Source organism: Natrix helvetica (genome assembly GCF_964273705.1).
Source record: "Natrix helvetica genome assembly, chromosome: 3".
Lineage (NCBI taxonomy): Eukaryota > Metazoa > Chordata > Lepidosauria > Squamata > Natricidae > Natrix > Natrix helvetica.
In genome coordinates, this window is record NC_138549.1 from 1,873,257 (window position 1) to 1,889,917 (window position 16,661).

The 16,661-nt window shown below is 43.9% G+C and overlaps 1 protein-coding gene across 2 annotated transcripts in view; it reads right to left on the bottom strand.

Annotated features, from left to right (window-relative positions):
* The window catches only part of GTF2F2 (general transcription factor IIF subunit 2), a 61,227-nt gene that overhangs the window by 34,807 nt on the left and 9,759 nt on the right, over positions 1-16,661 (bottom strand). The window contains exons 4-5 of one of the 2 annotated variants that reach the window (XM_081947940.1): positions 15,159-15,303; positions 5,992-6,030 (exon numbers count right to left, since the gene is read on the bottom strand). In XM_081947940.1, coding sequence (XP_081804066.1) covers positions 5,992-6,030; positions 15,159-15,303 — 184 coding nt within the window. The remainder of the gene's footprint in view (positions 1-5,991; positions 6,031-15,158; positions 15,304-16,661) is intronic. The other variant, XM_081947941.1, reaches the window with a different exon arrangement.

The following is a 16,661-nucleotide window of genomic DNA, read 5'->3' on the forward strand; positions in this document are numbered from 1 at the left end:
TTTGGAGTTTATCTGTGCCCTCGGGGGCTCACCTGTCTCCTGAAGTCTGCAATTCTTCTGGAAATCCGTTCATACTCCCGCACCATTCGAAAGGTGTCCATCCCAAAGTGCAAAATGTCCAACAGGGATTCTCCGTCCTCCAGCTCATGGTTGTCCCAAAGGTGCTTTTTCAGGAGGCAACTGGACTTTCTGGTTTTTTCCTTGAAGGTGTTTCGCTTCTCATTCCAGAAGCTTCTCCAGTTCTGAAGCTTCTTGGGTGAGAAGGGAAATGTCTTCAAGGAAAAAACAAAGTCCATCTGCCTTCTGAAAGAAAGCACCTTTGGGACAACCATGAGCTGGAGGACGGAGAACCTCCATAGAGATACTCTCCAGATTACTAATTCTTCCAGCTGAGGCAGTATCTCTTCATCAGCCTGCGTTGGAGTATCACTAAAAGGAACAGGGGAAGGGAAATGCAGGCTATCTAACAGAAGGCAGTCATTATATACCGAATGTACTGAGCAGAATTATTCTTCTAAAACCCGCTAAGGGTTTCTAAAAAGCCTTTTCACCTACAGGTTGACTTGGGAAATAACCCATTTATGAAAATGTCACATTAAATCTGTTCAGCGCAGCACTTTAGGAGAGAAAGGCAGGACTATTCATCTGACATTAAGCTCATTTTCCTGCTCAACAAAATGCCTTACAAAGCTGTTTTGCATGACTCGAATGAGAGATGCACTTGCCATTGCCTCTATGAATCAAGCTCTCTTGAAACATGCCGAGGAAACTGTGCCAACGTAGCTTCAGAAAAGACTCCAGACCAATGACTTTTTCACCAAATCTATTCTTGGCCTTGGAAAAATCCAGGATTCAAAGCAAGGAAGGGGAAAAGTCTTTGCTCCATAATCATCCGCTAAATAAAATGTCAGTTTCTCACCTGTGGTTCCGCCAACGAAGCGTAACCCTTTGGATGCAAGTGAAAACGGCGCTTACGAAGACCGCAAGAGGACATGTTTGGCAAACAGGAGCCAAGAACACAACTTCAACTTTGTGGACTCTGAGATATTTTATTCTACTATCTAGGATCTTCCTGTGGAATTCTGGAGCCAAACAAATACAGGTAGTCCTTGATTTACAACAGTTCATTTAGTGACTGTTCAAAGTTATAAAAAAGGGACTTCATCATTATCATCACCGCAACTTTTTAAATCTTTCAGGCTTAAAAAAAAACCCCGATCATGCAATCTTTGCTTTTTTGGATCTTCCATTTTCCTCTACTTTTTATCGATGGCTGTTTTTAAGTTTTTAGATGTTACATTTCAATTGTGTTTTGTTTCCCGGATTTAACTTCCCTTCTAGGAACCATTATTAGGCAGTGCAGAAAGGGTCATAAATAAAGATTGGAAAATATACTCTGAAGAGGTATTGGGAAGGATAAGCAGTTTATTTTTGGTATATCTAGAAATATGTTTCAATCGTTACTACCCAGGGCTAAGATAATTTCAGTAAATGATTCTAACACTGTAGTTTATTCTTGACTGTATAATCCTCTCAAAAGAGCATTTGCTACAGAGAGCCGCCTAGAAATGCTATTCCTCTGAATTGATATATTATTAACCTTTGTTCTTTAACAGAATAACAGAGTTGGAACAATCATTTGTTCAGAAATGGTGTAGGGTCTCCTGCTTGGGTGGGGGTGGTGGACTAGATGACCTACAAAGTCCCTTCCAACTCTGTTAATCTGTAACCTGGACTTTCATAGTTTAATACAATAGCAGAGCTGGAAGGGACCTTGGAGGTCTTCTAGTCCAACCCCCTGCCTAGGCAGGAAACCCTATACCGTTTCAGACAAATGGCTATCCAACATCTTCTTAAAGACTTCCAGTGTTGGGGAATTCCCAACTTCTGGAGGCAAGTTTGTCTTCCTGAAGATGTTTCACTTCTCATCATGTTGCCCACCATTCAATCAGAACTGAAGAAGCTTCTTGGATGAGAAGCAAAACACCTTCAAGAGGAGGGAAAAAAACAACGATCAAGAAAGTCCGGTTGCCTTTTGGAAAAAGGAACCTTTGGGACAGGTGGGCTGAAAACCATCCTGGTCTGCCCTGTTTTACCACCTTTCCTGCCAAGGTTGTTAAGTGAATTCCTGCAGCTGAGAAGGTAGTAGCACGGTTGTTCTGGCTTTCCCCGTTGACTTTGCTTGTTGGAAGGTCGTAAAAGGGGATCAGGTGATCCTGGGACCCTTCAATCGTCATAAATGTGAGTCAGTTGCCAAGCGTCTGAATTCTCATCACGTGACCCTGGGGAGGTCACAGTGGTTTGTGAAAAATGGTCCTGTCACTTTTTTTCGGTGCTGTTGTAACTTTGATCAGTCACTAAATGAACTGTTGTAAGTTGAGGATTGCCTACAGTGAATTTTCTGGCCTGGGCGTTATGTCCCATTTCTTGAGAGATTAAAAGGAAAGCAGAACTGACCTCCCCAACCAACCGAAGAAGCAATAATGAGAAGGCTCAAAAAATGTTAGTTATGGAGGCCCTTTAGAACACTTAACCATGTATGTTGGATGGAGAACCTGGTTGAAGGTCTATAGCGGAGGTCTTCAAGCCTGGCAACTTTAAGACTTGTGGGCTTCAACTCCCAGAATTCTGGGAGTTGAAGTCCTCAAGTCTTAAAACTGCCAGGCTTGGGGAGGCCTGGTCTACAGTAACCAAGAGTAAGACCAATCGGAATATTTGGGCACCTACAATTTCAGAAATGCACAAATAACCAGAATTGAAACACTGAATCCTTCAGAACGCAACCTTTGTTAACAGAAAATCTAAATCATTATTCATTTCACTCATAAATCATATCGCCCATCTCCTCCCACTTATGACTACAGGACTGTACCTTTGTTGCTTGTATCCTTACGATTTATATTGATATTGTTTCCTGATTGCTCATTTGAACCCTATGACTTATCATTAAGTGTTGTACATTATGATTCTTGATGAATGTATCTGGTCTTTTTATGCACACTGAGAGCATCTGCACCAGACACAAATTCCTTGTGTGTTCAGTCACATTTGGCCAATAAAGAATTCTATTCTATTCTATTCTATTCTATTTGATTTCTATTTCTTTCTATTTCTATTCCTTATTCTACTCTATTCTATTCTATAGTCTATTCTATTCTACTATTTCTTTCTATTTCTTATTCTATTCTATATTCTATTCTATTCTATTCTATTCTATTCCTATTTCTATTTCTTTCTATTCCTTATTCTATTCTGTTCTGTTCTGTTCTATATTCTTTTCTGTTCTGTTCTATTCTATTCTATTTTAGTGTATTCTATTCTATTCTCTATTCTATTCTATTTCAAGCCAACTGCAGAGCTCTCTCCTTCCTCAAATCGAGCGGTTGGCTGCCTGGTTTTGCAATATCTTCTGCGGAGGCTTCGTCTGCCACATGAAACCTTGCAAGATGGTTACGGCGAAGCTCAACCTGTCTAGTAAAAACCTTCGGTCTGCTTCCCAGAAGGCACCAAAGCCAAAGCTGTTTCGTTTGGAGCAGAAATGAACACAAGACAACAAAACAATGAGCTGGGATCCCAAAAAGCATCTGTTGGGATGACAGACAGGAGGTGTCAAACAAGCAACTAAGGCAATGAATGGTCCTGGGAGAACCTCAGCCAAAGGAGGAGGAGGAGGAGGAGGAGGAGGAGGAGGAGGAGGAGGAGGAGGAGGAGGAGACTAGTCAAGGACACTTTGCTCAGTTCTGCAAGGAACCTCGTGACCTTTGAAAGGAACATCGAGTCAGCACTGAAGGCCATTTGAGCAGCAACTCCACGCAGACGGCCAACTGGCCCCGCGTCGGTCAGCCAAACACAACCATCCCCCTCCATGCATCCACAAATGTTTGTGCCCCCACAACATGATCCTTGGCAAAAATCCAATTGGCCCTGAAGAGGTCCAGGCCACAAACAAACAGCTTCTCCACGAAGACATTTAGGCAAGCACCGTATTTTGTTAGTTATGTTTGCACACAAAAAATGGAATATGCAGGGATTCAGTTGGGGAAAGGCAGCACACAAAATGAAATATGCCTCAGGAGGAGGCTGAGCCACGATGCCGAGAGGAAAGGAGAATTGGTGGAGCAATTCGGGAGGATGGCTGTAGAGCAGGAGTATTCCTAGATCTCCATGCTTACTCCTAGGGCAGGAGCGCCAAAGTCAATTTCACTGAGGGCATCAGGGTCGTGTTTGACCTCGGCGGCTGGGGTGGGCGTGGCCATAATGGGCGTGACACGGGACTTGTGGGGGGGGGGCACCCGTGGTGGCCTAGTGCTAAGGCAGGACATCCCTCAGACCCTCCCTCCCTCTCTTTATAACCTTCCTTCCTTCCCTTTCCTTCATCCTTCCCTCTTCATTCTCCATTCTTCTGCCTTCCCCTCTTTCCTTCCTTTCCCTTCCTCGCTCTCTTCCCATCTTCCCATCTTTTTCTTTGTCTTTCCCTTTCTCCTTTCCTTTTTTCTTTAAAATAAAGTTTAATTGCAATTTTCTTTTTCCCCATCATACATACTTTATGGACATACTTTATGTTGCCTGGGTCCCATTTTATACATCTCATTCATAATCAGAATGTCAGTATATTCCAATTTCCCCAACTTCCATTAATATTCATCTCTTTTATATAACTTTTTATTCCCCCCCCCCCATTAATTCACATTTTCCCCTTTCCTCTCCCTTCCTGCACGCTCAAATGCATTTCTCCTTTTGTTTTGTTTTTAGGTTGTTTTGATAGCCCTCTGGCAGGCAGCGAAAAGAGACCCCGCCTCCCAAGCTCCGCTTTTGCTGGCTGAGGGCTGCAGGGGGCTATCGTGGTTAAAAATGGAGCTGGGGAGGGCAGTGCATGGCCCACCCGAGCTCCGTTTTCACTTGGCAGAGACACCATGGCAGATCTAAGCAGCCCGCAGGCTGGATCCAGCCCACGGGCCTTAGGTTTGACACCCCTGTCCTAGAGGGACTCTAGCAAACCGCAGAGTGGATTTAGTAGCAAAGCAGAGAGAACCGGTAGTGGAAATTTTGGGTAGTTCGGAGAACCGGCAAACAGGCTGGCCACGCCCCTGCTGCCTCCCAGCTGATCTTCTTTTGTTGCCCTGCATAGGAGAACGGAGCTGGAAAGCAGGTTAGTGGGGTGGAGAGGGAATGGGGATTTTGCAGTCTCCTTCCCCTGCCCCACCCACAAAGCCACGCCCACACAACCGGCAGTCAAAATTTTGTAGCCAAATATTGCAATGATCGTTTGGAGGTGGGAGATGCTTCCAACGTCATCTACCAGGATCCCCTGCATGGATTGCCCCTGGGACCATGTAGGACAGACGGGGAGGAAGCTAACCCCCAGACTGCAAGAAGACAAGCGAACGGTCAGACGAGGAGACCCGAAACTCGTTGGTAGCCTCACACTGCAATGGACAAGGACATACCTTCAATTTCAATACAATGTGTGGACTTCAACTCCCAGAATGCCCCAGCCAGCAGGCTGGGAGGTATTCTGGGAGTTGAAGTCCACACATCTTCAAGCTACCAAGATTGGAAAGAGTGCCTTGCAGACGCTATACTTAATGGATATTTAATGGTTTGCAAAATGAGAGTTAAAGACTGCACACCTTGTCTCTTGAGTTATCCTAACTTTTCCCAAAGGTAAGCAAGTGGCTTATCCGCATTTAAATGAAAGCAACGAAGAACATTTTCTTCCAGTGCTTTAAACGCCAACAGATACACTTGGCATAAGATTTCTTCAGTTTCGGAAATTGATGCTAAGGAACTATTCTCTCTTTCGGAAAGACGGCATTTGAACCATTTAAGCAATTTAGAGCAATGAAGGCATTTGAATTCATGCTTTACCCCAGGGGTTCTCGTTATACTCTGGACGAAGCTTTAAGAGGTAGCCTAATGCAAACATTAAAAACGAAGGGTTGTTATGAATATTATTAGCCTCATAATCAAGAGGTTGCAGGCAAGGCTTACCGTTATTGCTGGTATCTGGTTTTTCATCTGTCTGGTTCTCTGGAAAGAACGATAAAACAAGAGTGAGGATTTTTTTTTTCTTTTGAGCTTCATTGTCGTTAGCACTATTATAAGTTAGTTTCGCCTTACAGCCTCTAACTATGGGCTCCTTGGTGCTCTCTGAGCTTGGTTATTTTCCTGCAGACATTTAATTACCCAACTAGGTGACAACATCAGTGCTAGAAGGGAGGAGGAGGAGGAGAAGGAAGACTGAGGTTGGCGGTTTTCTTGCAGTTGTTTCGTTACTAAACGAGGTAGCATCATCATTGTAAGACTGCAGTTATCTTTAATCTAAGCCTATACTACGTTAGGGTTGTCAGCTAATCACATCTCAGTAGAAAAAAATCAGTATATTCCTGATAGAAATTCTGGTCTTTCTGCAAATCAATGCCCCTTGAAGGCTGTAAAAATTATCTTCCTGTACTACAAAGAACGGACAACAGTTGGCCCAAAATGTTGTTATACAACTTCTGGGTATGATGAGAGAAAAAAGGTTGATGTCTTAAAAATGACTGGAAAAATAAATTTAAAAAGTAAAGGGGTCAGAGCACACAGAAGGAAAATAACTGAGGTTGCAAAGAGATTTAACGACCTATTTAGAAAGGCAGGATAATGGCCGCAAAGTACAAAGGAAGAGTGGAAAAACAAATAAAAGCGATAAATCTGTTCCTGCAGGTTTTGCAATGTGTAGGGATTTTTTTTCTTTTTTTCTTGTTCTTTTAATTGGAGTCCCCAGCGTCATCTGCTTCATAAAGTCAAACTATTTTCCATCACAGCTTCTTAGACTCTGAGGAAAATGCACTTCAGAGCATGGACCCCTGGAGGGAAAAAGCCACGACTGCAAAAAATAAAAAAACCAAGGAAGGACTTCACAGTTCTTGTGCTTCGCTTTATTGCCAAAAATGTCTAAAGCCAGTTGATCGATTATTTTAATCAACATAATGGATTTTATACAGTGTTATGCCCGAACAAATCTTTGGCCATTGGTCAGCCTAAGAAATCTACCTTCTCCCACCTGGCAGTATCCAGTTGGGATTAAAAATTTGGAGTCGCTGGACATGCTGGTTTAATTACAAAAAAGGGAAATGCATTCACATTAAATCTGGAAGGCCAAAATAACGCGTTGAAGGCTCCGTGTTAAAGGGAAAACCAGATGACTTCTCCAAGAATGTCACTTGGAGGCTCTCACTGGAGTTCCAGTTTCATTCTCTGCACATGATAGCAGTCTTCCAATATCTCATTGCCACAAAGAAGAGGGAGTCAAGCTATTCTCCAAGGCACCTGAGGGTAGAACAAGAAGCAATGGGTGGAAACTAATCAAGGAGAGAAGCAACTTAGAACTGAGGAGAAATTTCCTATCAGTGAGAACAATTAATCAGTGGAACAGAAGTTGCCTCCAGAAGTTGTGAATGCCCCAACACTGGAAGTCTTTAAGAAGATGTTGGATAGCCATTTGTCTGGAACGGTATAGAGTTTCCTGCCTAGGCAGGGGGTTGGACTAGAAGACCTCCAAGGTCCCTTCCAACTCTGCTATTGTATTGTATTGTATTGTATTGTATTGTATTGTATTGTATTGTATTGTATTGTACTATTATTATTGGTACAGGTAGTCCTCAACTTACAACAGTTCATTGAGTGACCGTTCTAAGTTAGAACCGCACTGAAAGAAGTGAGTTAGGGTCGTTTTTCACAATTGCAACATTTGCAGCAATCCCCAGAGTCACGGAATCAACATTCAGAGGCTTGGCAACTGGCTTGTACTTATGACAGTTGCAGTGTCCCGAGGTGATCCGTTTTTGAGACCTTTCGACAAGAAGAATCAATGGGGGAAGGCAGATTCACTTAATAACCAGGTTACTAACTTATCAACTGCAGGGATTCACTTAACAGCGGTAGCAAGAAAGGTCGTAAAGCAGGAGACAGCTGACTTCACAAATGTCTCACTTAACAACAGAAATTTGGGGCCCCGTCGTGGTTGTAAGTTGAGGGCTACCTGTAAATATTACATTTATATGAGACATTTCATGACCCAACTAGGTACCATCATCAGTGCTGGTACTGACACTGACAGACTGTGAACTGCAACAGAAGACGATAACAGGGCAAAGTGGACTTCTGGTCTCGGGTCATCTGGATCTCCAACAAAGCTTTGCCAGTGAGAAAAAACTAAGGCTCTACATTTAGGCAAGAAAAACGAAATGCACAGGTACAGTGTAGGTGGCACCTTGCTCAATAGTAGTAACTGTGAAAGGGATCTTGGAGTCCTAGTGGACAACCATTGAAATAGGAGGCAGCCGTGGGCAGCAGCTGCCAAAAAAGCCAACACAGTTCTAGGCTGCATCAACAGAGGGATAGAATCAAGATCACGTGAAGTGTTAATACCACTTTATAAGGCCTTGGTAAGGCCACACTTGGAATATTTGTATCCAGCTTTGGTCACCATATTATCAAAAAGATGTGGAGACTCTGGAGAGAGTGCAGAGAAGAGCAACAAAGAGGATTAGGGGAATGGAGATTAAAACATATGAAGAACGGTTGCAGGAACTGGGTATGTCTAGTTTCATAGAAAGAAGGACTAGGGGAGACATGACAGCAGTGTTCCAATATCTCAGGGGCTGCCACAAAGAAGAGGGAGTCAAGCTATTCTCCAAGGCACCTGAGGGTAGAACAAGAAGCAATGGGTGGAAACTAATCAAGAGAGAAGCAACTTAGAACTAAAGAGAAATCTCCTGACAGTGAGAACACCTCCAAGGTCCCTTCCAACTCTGTTATTCTATTCTAAATTATACTTTGAATTGGAGAGGAAGGCGAGAGTCAAGCGTTTAGTCCAGAAAGTGAATAACTATAAAAGCTGTCAACCTGTCATTTGTTCCCTTGAGTCTTTGAGCCTGTGGTTCAACCAAAAGCAGCTCTGGAGGCATTAGGAGACTTTCTGTAAAGATCCTTCATGGGGTACATTTGAGTGCCGCTTCTCCCAACTGTTAGCTGTGCCCATCCATGTCTTCCTAAGCAGGCCTATATGACTGCCCGGGTCTTTCTTTGATAAAAGGAGGCACCATTTTCTTTTTAAGTATGGAAAGAGAACGGCTGTCTCGCGAAAGAAAATATCTTAAGGGGTGTCTCGTGGTTTTACTGGCTGCCTGTGGTTTTTCGGGTGCGTTTCAAGGTTTTGATTACCATCTTCAAAGCGCTCCATGGCACAGGACCTAGCTACCTGCAGGATCGCATCCTGCCACACACTTCCCTGCGACCAATCCACTCTCACAGGGAGGGGCTCCTCCGGGTGCCGTCCACCAGGCAATGCCAACGGGCGACGCCTAGGGGTAGGGCCTTCTCTGTGATGGGCCCAACCCTCTGGAACGACCTCCCCCCCGACATTAGAACCACCACCGACTTCCGCTCCTTTCGACAAAAACTGAAGACTCACCTGTTTCGATTAGCTGGCCTGGCACACTCATAACTTTTATCTCCTGGCAGATATATTTTAACTGGTATTTTAGGGGACCCATTTTTTAAATTTAATTTACGGGGTATTTTTAGGGGTTTTAAATTATATTTTAAATACTTTACTTTAATGTACAGTTCTTCTTTTAACCTCCTCCATAACTATCTAACTATTTAATTATTTAATTATTCATGTTATGTATTTTTTATGTATTGACTGTACACCGCCCCGAGTCCCTTTTGGGAGAGGGGGCGGTCTATAAGTGCGAATAAAGTAAAGTAAGTAAAGTAAAGTTAACAAGTCGCATTATATCCTAGTTCTTGGGGAAGCAATTCCCTCCACAACCGCTTTTGAAATCCGTAACTTGCTTATCTTTTAAAAGTCACAGGAATCGTGTCGTGGCATTTAGAAACAGATTTACTGGAACCAGAGCGTGCCTCAGCGGCAGAGACATCCCGTAACTCAGTCATCATATGAACTGGGTGGCTTAGCTCTTCATCGAAGCTCATGCCAGCTCTTTATTTATGTAAAAGGAGGCCCTTTTGCTACCGTGGCCATTTTGTCGCCTGCGGGAAGATATTCTGCAGGAGATCAACAACCCAGAGAAATATAAAAGAGCTTTAAAGTCGGAGCCCGAGATGGCGTTGCAAAGAAGATTCAGCCAGGGCTTCTACAGGACAAGCCATCAAAGTTGCTCCGATCAAAAGAATCCCTCTGGTTAAGACAGATTTGCAGTAGAAGAAATAACTTATTTATACAACGTACTGAATTGTGAAAACACTCCCCATCACAGTTGTGGTTATGATCATATTCTTAGTACAAGTTTTTTTTAAAGACATAACTAGATAAATCAGTGGAGTGCATCAGCTTCATTTGCCTATGGAGATCCTCCGTCCTCCAGGTCACGGTTGTCCCAAAGGGGCTTTTTTTCAGGAGGCAACTGGACTTTCTTGTTTTTTCTTTTGAAGACGTTTTGCTTCTCACCTAAGAAGCTTCTTCAGCTCCAACTGGATGGTGGGGAATGGAAGGATTTATACTCCTTGCAGACAGCTGGTCCTTTGCATCCTTTTCGTCTCAATCCTTCCATCCTCCACCATCCAGTCAGAGCTGAAGAAGCTTCTTGGATGAGAAGCGAAATGTCTTCAAAGAAAAACCAGAAAGTCCAGTTGCCTCTTGAAAAAGCATCTTTGGGATAAGCATCATTTGTTGTCATCTACAGGTAGTCCTCGACTTATGACCACAACTGAGCCCAACACTTCTGTTGCTAAGTGAGACAGCTGAGTTTCACCCCACTTTACGGCATTTCTTGCCACAGCTGTTAAGTGAATCACAGCAGCTGTTTAGTTAGCAACACGGCTGTTAAAGTGAACCTGGCTTTGACTTGGTGTCAGGCCTCCAGCCATCTTTTCTTTTGGATCTTTGCCACACTGTCTATTATTCTACTATGTCTATGGTATGGGGGATTGCATTGCACCTCTGCACCTGACCAGAACTGGATGGGTGGAAGCTGCCAGCATGGCAGTGGGAGATTGGACCATGGGATGGGCTGGTGGGTGTAGGGGCAGGATCTTGAACTTTCAACTGGGTGGGGAAAACCGGGAAGCTTTCTGATTCGGCTTTTCCCAGATGTGCCAACATGGCTCTCTTCATAAATTGAAACTTTGAGCAATCTTTTACCTCGGATTCTGACTTACTTTTGGATGCTATTTGGAACCCTGACCCTTGGCTTGTCAGAAGGTCACAAATGGGGACCACGTGACCCCAGGACACTGTGGCCCTCGTAAATACAAACCCGTTGCCAAGCGCCTGAGTTTTGATCAATGGGGAGGCTGCAAGAGTAGTAAGTGTGCAAAATGATCATAAGTCACTTTTTTGTTAAGTGGAGGACAGCCTGTAGAAATGTTTCCCTCTCTCTCTCTGGAGGGAAAAAAAAAAGAGATGGAGAAAGAAGAAATGTGCGATTCTCCAGTTTTGTTTCTCAACTGTTGTGGGGAGGCTGAGGAACAACACAGCCTGTGGACGAGCGATGACATCATCTCCAGTTGTGTGTTGTCAACCCACAAAGGTGAGCCAGCCGAGAGAGAGGGAGGCAGTGCAGAGGTGGCAGATGGAAAGAATGCCAAGGGGAGAGATCACATTTCAACGCATATTCGTTTCTTCACAGTAGGGAGGTGCTTGTGGGCACAAGCCAGAGGTTGTGGCTGTGTTATTTTTAAACACGTAGTAGGTGTATATTTTTCTCGAAGGTTTCAATCTCGGTGGGTAATACAGCAGGGAAGCAGAGAACGTGGTTGGCAGAGGAAATAGGAGTGCCTACGTATAACCTAAAAGACTATTCCTTGGGCTAGGAAAGGCTAGGTCCACGTGTGAATTGCACAGGGGCAGATTTGCAGAGTTGCACCATGGAAGATAGGAGAGCGCTCCAGAGGGTCAGCGTCACTGCCCAGAGGATCACTGGTTGCCCCCTCCCCTCCTTGTAAGAGGTTTATAGCTCCCACTGCCTTAAGAAAGTTCAAAACATCCTTAAAGATCCATCTCATCCTGGGCACCTCCTTTTTTTTTTTGAACCATTACCATCTGGCAGTTGGTACCGGACAATCAAAGCAAGGGCAAATAGGCTGAAAAACAGCTTCTATCCCCGGGCAGTAACTATACTGAATTCTATCTTGTATCGTGCAATATGAATGCAATATTGGGGTTTTTCAATACAATTGCACACAATGTGAAGGATGTGTCTTGGTGTTTTGTTTTTATGGCTATAATATACGCTGAAGGTGGCCCTTAATTTCGCTGTACCAGGTTCAATGACAATAATGTGAAGCAAATGGGTTGCAAATAGACTGATTTACTGCTTAGATACCTACAGTGTGCATAGAAACCCCAAAGGTGCTTTTTTCAGGAGGCAACTGGACTTCCTTGAAGCTTCTTCAGCCCTGACGGGATGGTGGGAAGGGAAGGATTATCTTGTCAGAGCTGAAGAAGCTTCTTGGATGAGAAGCGAAACGTCTTCAAAAGAAAAAGAAAACAAGGAAGTCCAGTTGCCTCCTGAAAAAAATACCTTGGGGTCAACCATGACCTGGAGGATGGAGAATCTCTACAGAGTTTTATGCATAGGAATCTTCTCACCTTTCTTGCCACGGTTGCTAAGTGAATCTCTGCTGCAGTTATTGAGATAGGAACACGGCTGTTAAGTGAACCTGGCTTCCCCTTTGACCTTGCTTGTCAGAAGGTCGTAAAAGGGGATCATGTGACCCCGGGACGCTGCAACCGTCACAAATACGAGCCAAAATACATTTCCAAGCATCTGATTTTTGATCACAGGGTGACAGGGATACTACAAAGGTTGTGTGGAAAATGGCCTTCTTCCAGTGCCATTGTGGCTTCGAAAGGTCACTAAGTGAACTGTTGCAAATCGAGGACTATCATGCAGTGTTTCTAAATCTCTGACTCATCAAGAAGGCATGCATGTTGTTAAGCAGCGAACCATTCCAGTTTCATTGCAGATTAAATACCAGATTATACGGTAACTACTGTAACTATTTGAAGAAAGCAATGCACGGTTTGCCCAGGGTGTCTGGTTAATATTGAAATATATTCCCAAAGTGTAGAAGTGGAGCAGCCTTAAAGGCAAAATAACGGAGAGCCAAAATTGCACCGTTGCATGGCAACCGGTGATGTACATATGGTGATTTTCACAGAACGAAAACATGGTTTATGCTTCATGCATAAACAACCAAATAGCCTCGCAAAGATAGTAACTGGGGGTCTTTCTTTCTCTCTCTCTCCCAACCAGCCAACTCTTCAGGCTTTTGCAAAAGAATTCCATTCTGGCATTAAAAAGAAAGCAAATAATAATTCAGCAACTGACATCCCTGAAACGTTGACAATCCAAACACAAAGAAGGAGAAAGGGGGGAGAAATGCCAAATTCCTTACAGAAAAGACATGTTACGAGCAGCGCAAACCTTGGGCAGCTTCAGCAACGTGGGAGAAGTCCCAGCAAATCCCACCCAGCCTTCTCCTCTTCCTCACTAATCAAGGCACACGAAGGACTTGTGGCCCCAGAGGTCTTTGCTTCATCATGCCTTCCAATGAGCAGAATTGCCACCTTGAATAGTATTGGATTTGAACTCCCCAGTGAATGTAGACAAATCAACAATCACATAAATCCGCTGAGAATTTCACACACAACCCAAAAACCAGATTTGGGTTCCACCAGCCTAGAAAATATCTGCCAAGCATTCTGAAGTAGGCTCATCATAGTGCCTCTACCTTCCATGAAATCAGGCTGGGCTTTAGAGATGACAAGGTGCCAGAAGAAAGAAGGAAGGAAGGAAAGAAGGAAGGAAGGCAGGAAGGAAGGAGGGAGGGAGGGAGGAGGCAGGCAAGCAAGGAATATAAACTCGAGAGCAGCTCAATAAACTGGGTTTTCCAGCTGAATTATATTGGATGAAGCCTAGTCAAGTTAAGATTTTAAACATAAGATACCTGGATAGCTTTAGTCCAGAGTTCAAGAGCACAAGTTGAGTAAGGGTGGGAGAAGCTACAGCTCTGAGTATGAAACCTTCTGCTTAAGAGTAACTCATGCCTAGAAATTTACGGAAATTTTCAGTAGGAGTAAGGGTACGTGGAGTGAAGTGTAAATAGAACATAGAGAAGGAAGAATAGAATGTAGAATAGAATGTAGAATAGAATAGAACAGAACAGAATAGACTAGAATTGGAAGAGAACTTGGAGATCTTCTAGTCCAACCCCCCGCCTAGGCAGGAAACCCTATACCGTTTCAGACAAATAGCTATCCAACATCTTCTTAAAGACTTCCAGTGTTGGGGCATTCACAACTTCTGGTGGCAACTTCTGTTCTACTGATTAATTGTTCTCACTGTCAGGAAATTTCTCCTCAGTTCTAAGTTGTTTCTGTTCTTGATTAGTTTCCACCCATTGCTTCTTGTCCTGCCCTCAGGTGCTTTGGAGAATAGTTTGACTCCCTCTTCTTTGTGGCAACCTCTGAGATATTGGAACACTGCTAGCATGTCTCCCCTAGTCCTTCTTTCTCTTAAGCTAAACATACCCAGTTCCTGCAACCGTTCTTCATATGTTTTAGTCTCTAGTCCCCTAATCCTCTTTGTTGCTCTTCTCTGCACTCTTTCTAGAGTCTCCACATCTTTTTTACATCGTGGCGACCAGAACTGAATGCAGTATTCCAAGTGTGGCCTTACCAAGGCATTATAAAGTGGTATTAACACTTCACGTGATCTTGATTCTATCCCTCTGTTGATGCAGCCTAGAACTGTGTTGGCTTTTTTGGCAGCTGCTGCACACGGCTGGCTCATATTTAAACGGTTGTCCACTAGGACTCCCAAGATCCCTCTCACAGTTACTACTTTTGAGCGAGGTACCACATATACTGTCCCTGTGCATTTCGTTTTTCTTCCCTAAAAGGAGAACCTTAGTTTTTTCTCGCTGACAAAGCTTTGCTGGAGATCCAGATGACCTGAGACCAGAGGTCCCCTAGGCTCGATGACTCTTTCACCTTTAACTGTAATCCTTGAAACCTGGTCGTAAAATCAAATTAACCCAAAGACAGCACAGAGCATCTCAAAAGCTGGGAGCCGGACTTTTGATTCTCTTACAACATCGCCTGCCGTTTTGCCAGCTTCGGGGCTCTGCCCCCCCCCCCTTACCTCCGGAGCTCTCGGTGAAGACGGTGAGGGTCTGCCCCCCCACATTTTGTAAAAGGAAAGGGTGGTCTCTTGGCGCACTGATGGAGGTGGCCTTCCCCCCGATATCGTTGATTTTGGCGAGATCTTCGTTCAAGGTGAAAGAGACCTTGGGAACCAGAAACAGACATTTGATATTTAGGACCAAGAAATGGCTGGATGGGGTGGGGGGGTGGGGGGGCTGGCAAGATCTGGAGGCGGGTGGGAGACAATTTTGGTCGTTCCCCACCAAAGGAGAGCCCAAATCTTAACAGCATTTCATAAAACCAACACGTGGATTTCCAACAACCATTCGCTTAGTGTCCATTTGTTACAACAGCACTGAAAAAAAGGGACGGGTGACCTTGGTAGCATCCCCCTGCTCAGGTGGATCAAAATTCAGATGTTTGGCAACTGACTCGTACTTATGACAGTTGCAGCATCCCAAGATCATGTGATCTCCTTTTGTGACCTTCTGACAAGCCAAATCAACGGGGAAGCCGGATTTACTTAACAACCAGGTTACTAAATTGATAAACTGTGATGATTCACTTAACGACTGTGGCAAGAAAAGTCGTAAAACGGGGCAAAACTGACTTAACAAATGTCATCCTTAGCAACATTAATTTCGGGCACAATTGTGGTCATAAGCCAAGGACTATCTGTGTCATCTTCTCTAAAATATCTTTGGACGAGGGGATGAAATATCTCACACAACTTAAGGACTAATCCACAGCTACGTCGCATGCAGCTGGCAGGGAGGCATGACTCAGAAGAGGGCTGGAAGAGATCTTGGAGGTCTTTTAGTCCAGCCCCCTGTTCAAGCAGGAGACCCTATAGTACCATTTCAGACAAGTGGCTGTCCAGTCTCTTCTTAAAAACCTCCAGTGATGGAGCACACACAACTTCTGGTGGCAAGTGGTTCCACTGGTTAAATTGTCCTCACTGTCAGGAAGTTTCTCCTTAGTTCCAGGTTGCTTCTCTCCTTGATGAGTTTTTCCATCCATTGATGCTTCTTGTCCTGCCTTCTGGTGCTTTGTAGAATAATTCGCCCCCCTCTTCTTTGTGGCAGCCCCATAAATATTGGAATCTTGCTACCATGCCCCCCTCCAGTCCTTATTTTCTCTAGACTGGCCAGAAATCAAATCAAACGTCCCCCCAAAAACACTATCTTTTATTTTATGGCTAAAGAGCCACCTCCAGAGCCCCCCAAAAATCCATGTGATATATATTTAATATATCATCACACCATTGCTGCGAAGGAGAAGCACATAATTTGATTGTTGTGTATTCATTCTGATTTATTTCAATCCACAATGGCAGATTGGAGTGGGGCCCGCTGGGTCGGAGTTAATATTTATGGAAATTCAGTTTCTGCTCTGTGTGATCATTTGGTTTCTCTTCCCTTTTAGCCTTTAAAGCCCATTTCTGTATTAAACGTTGGCTTGAAAATTATTATTATTATTATTATTATTATTATTATTATTA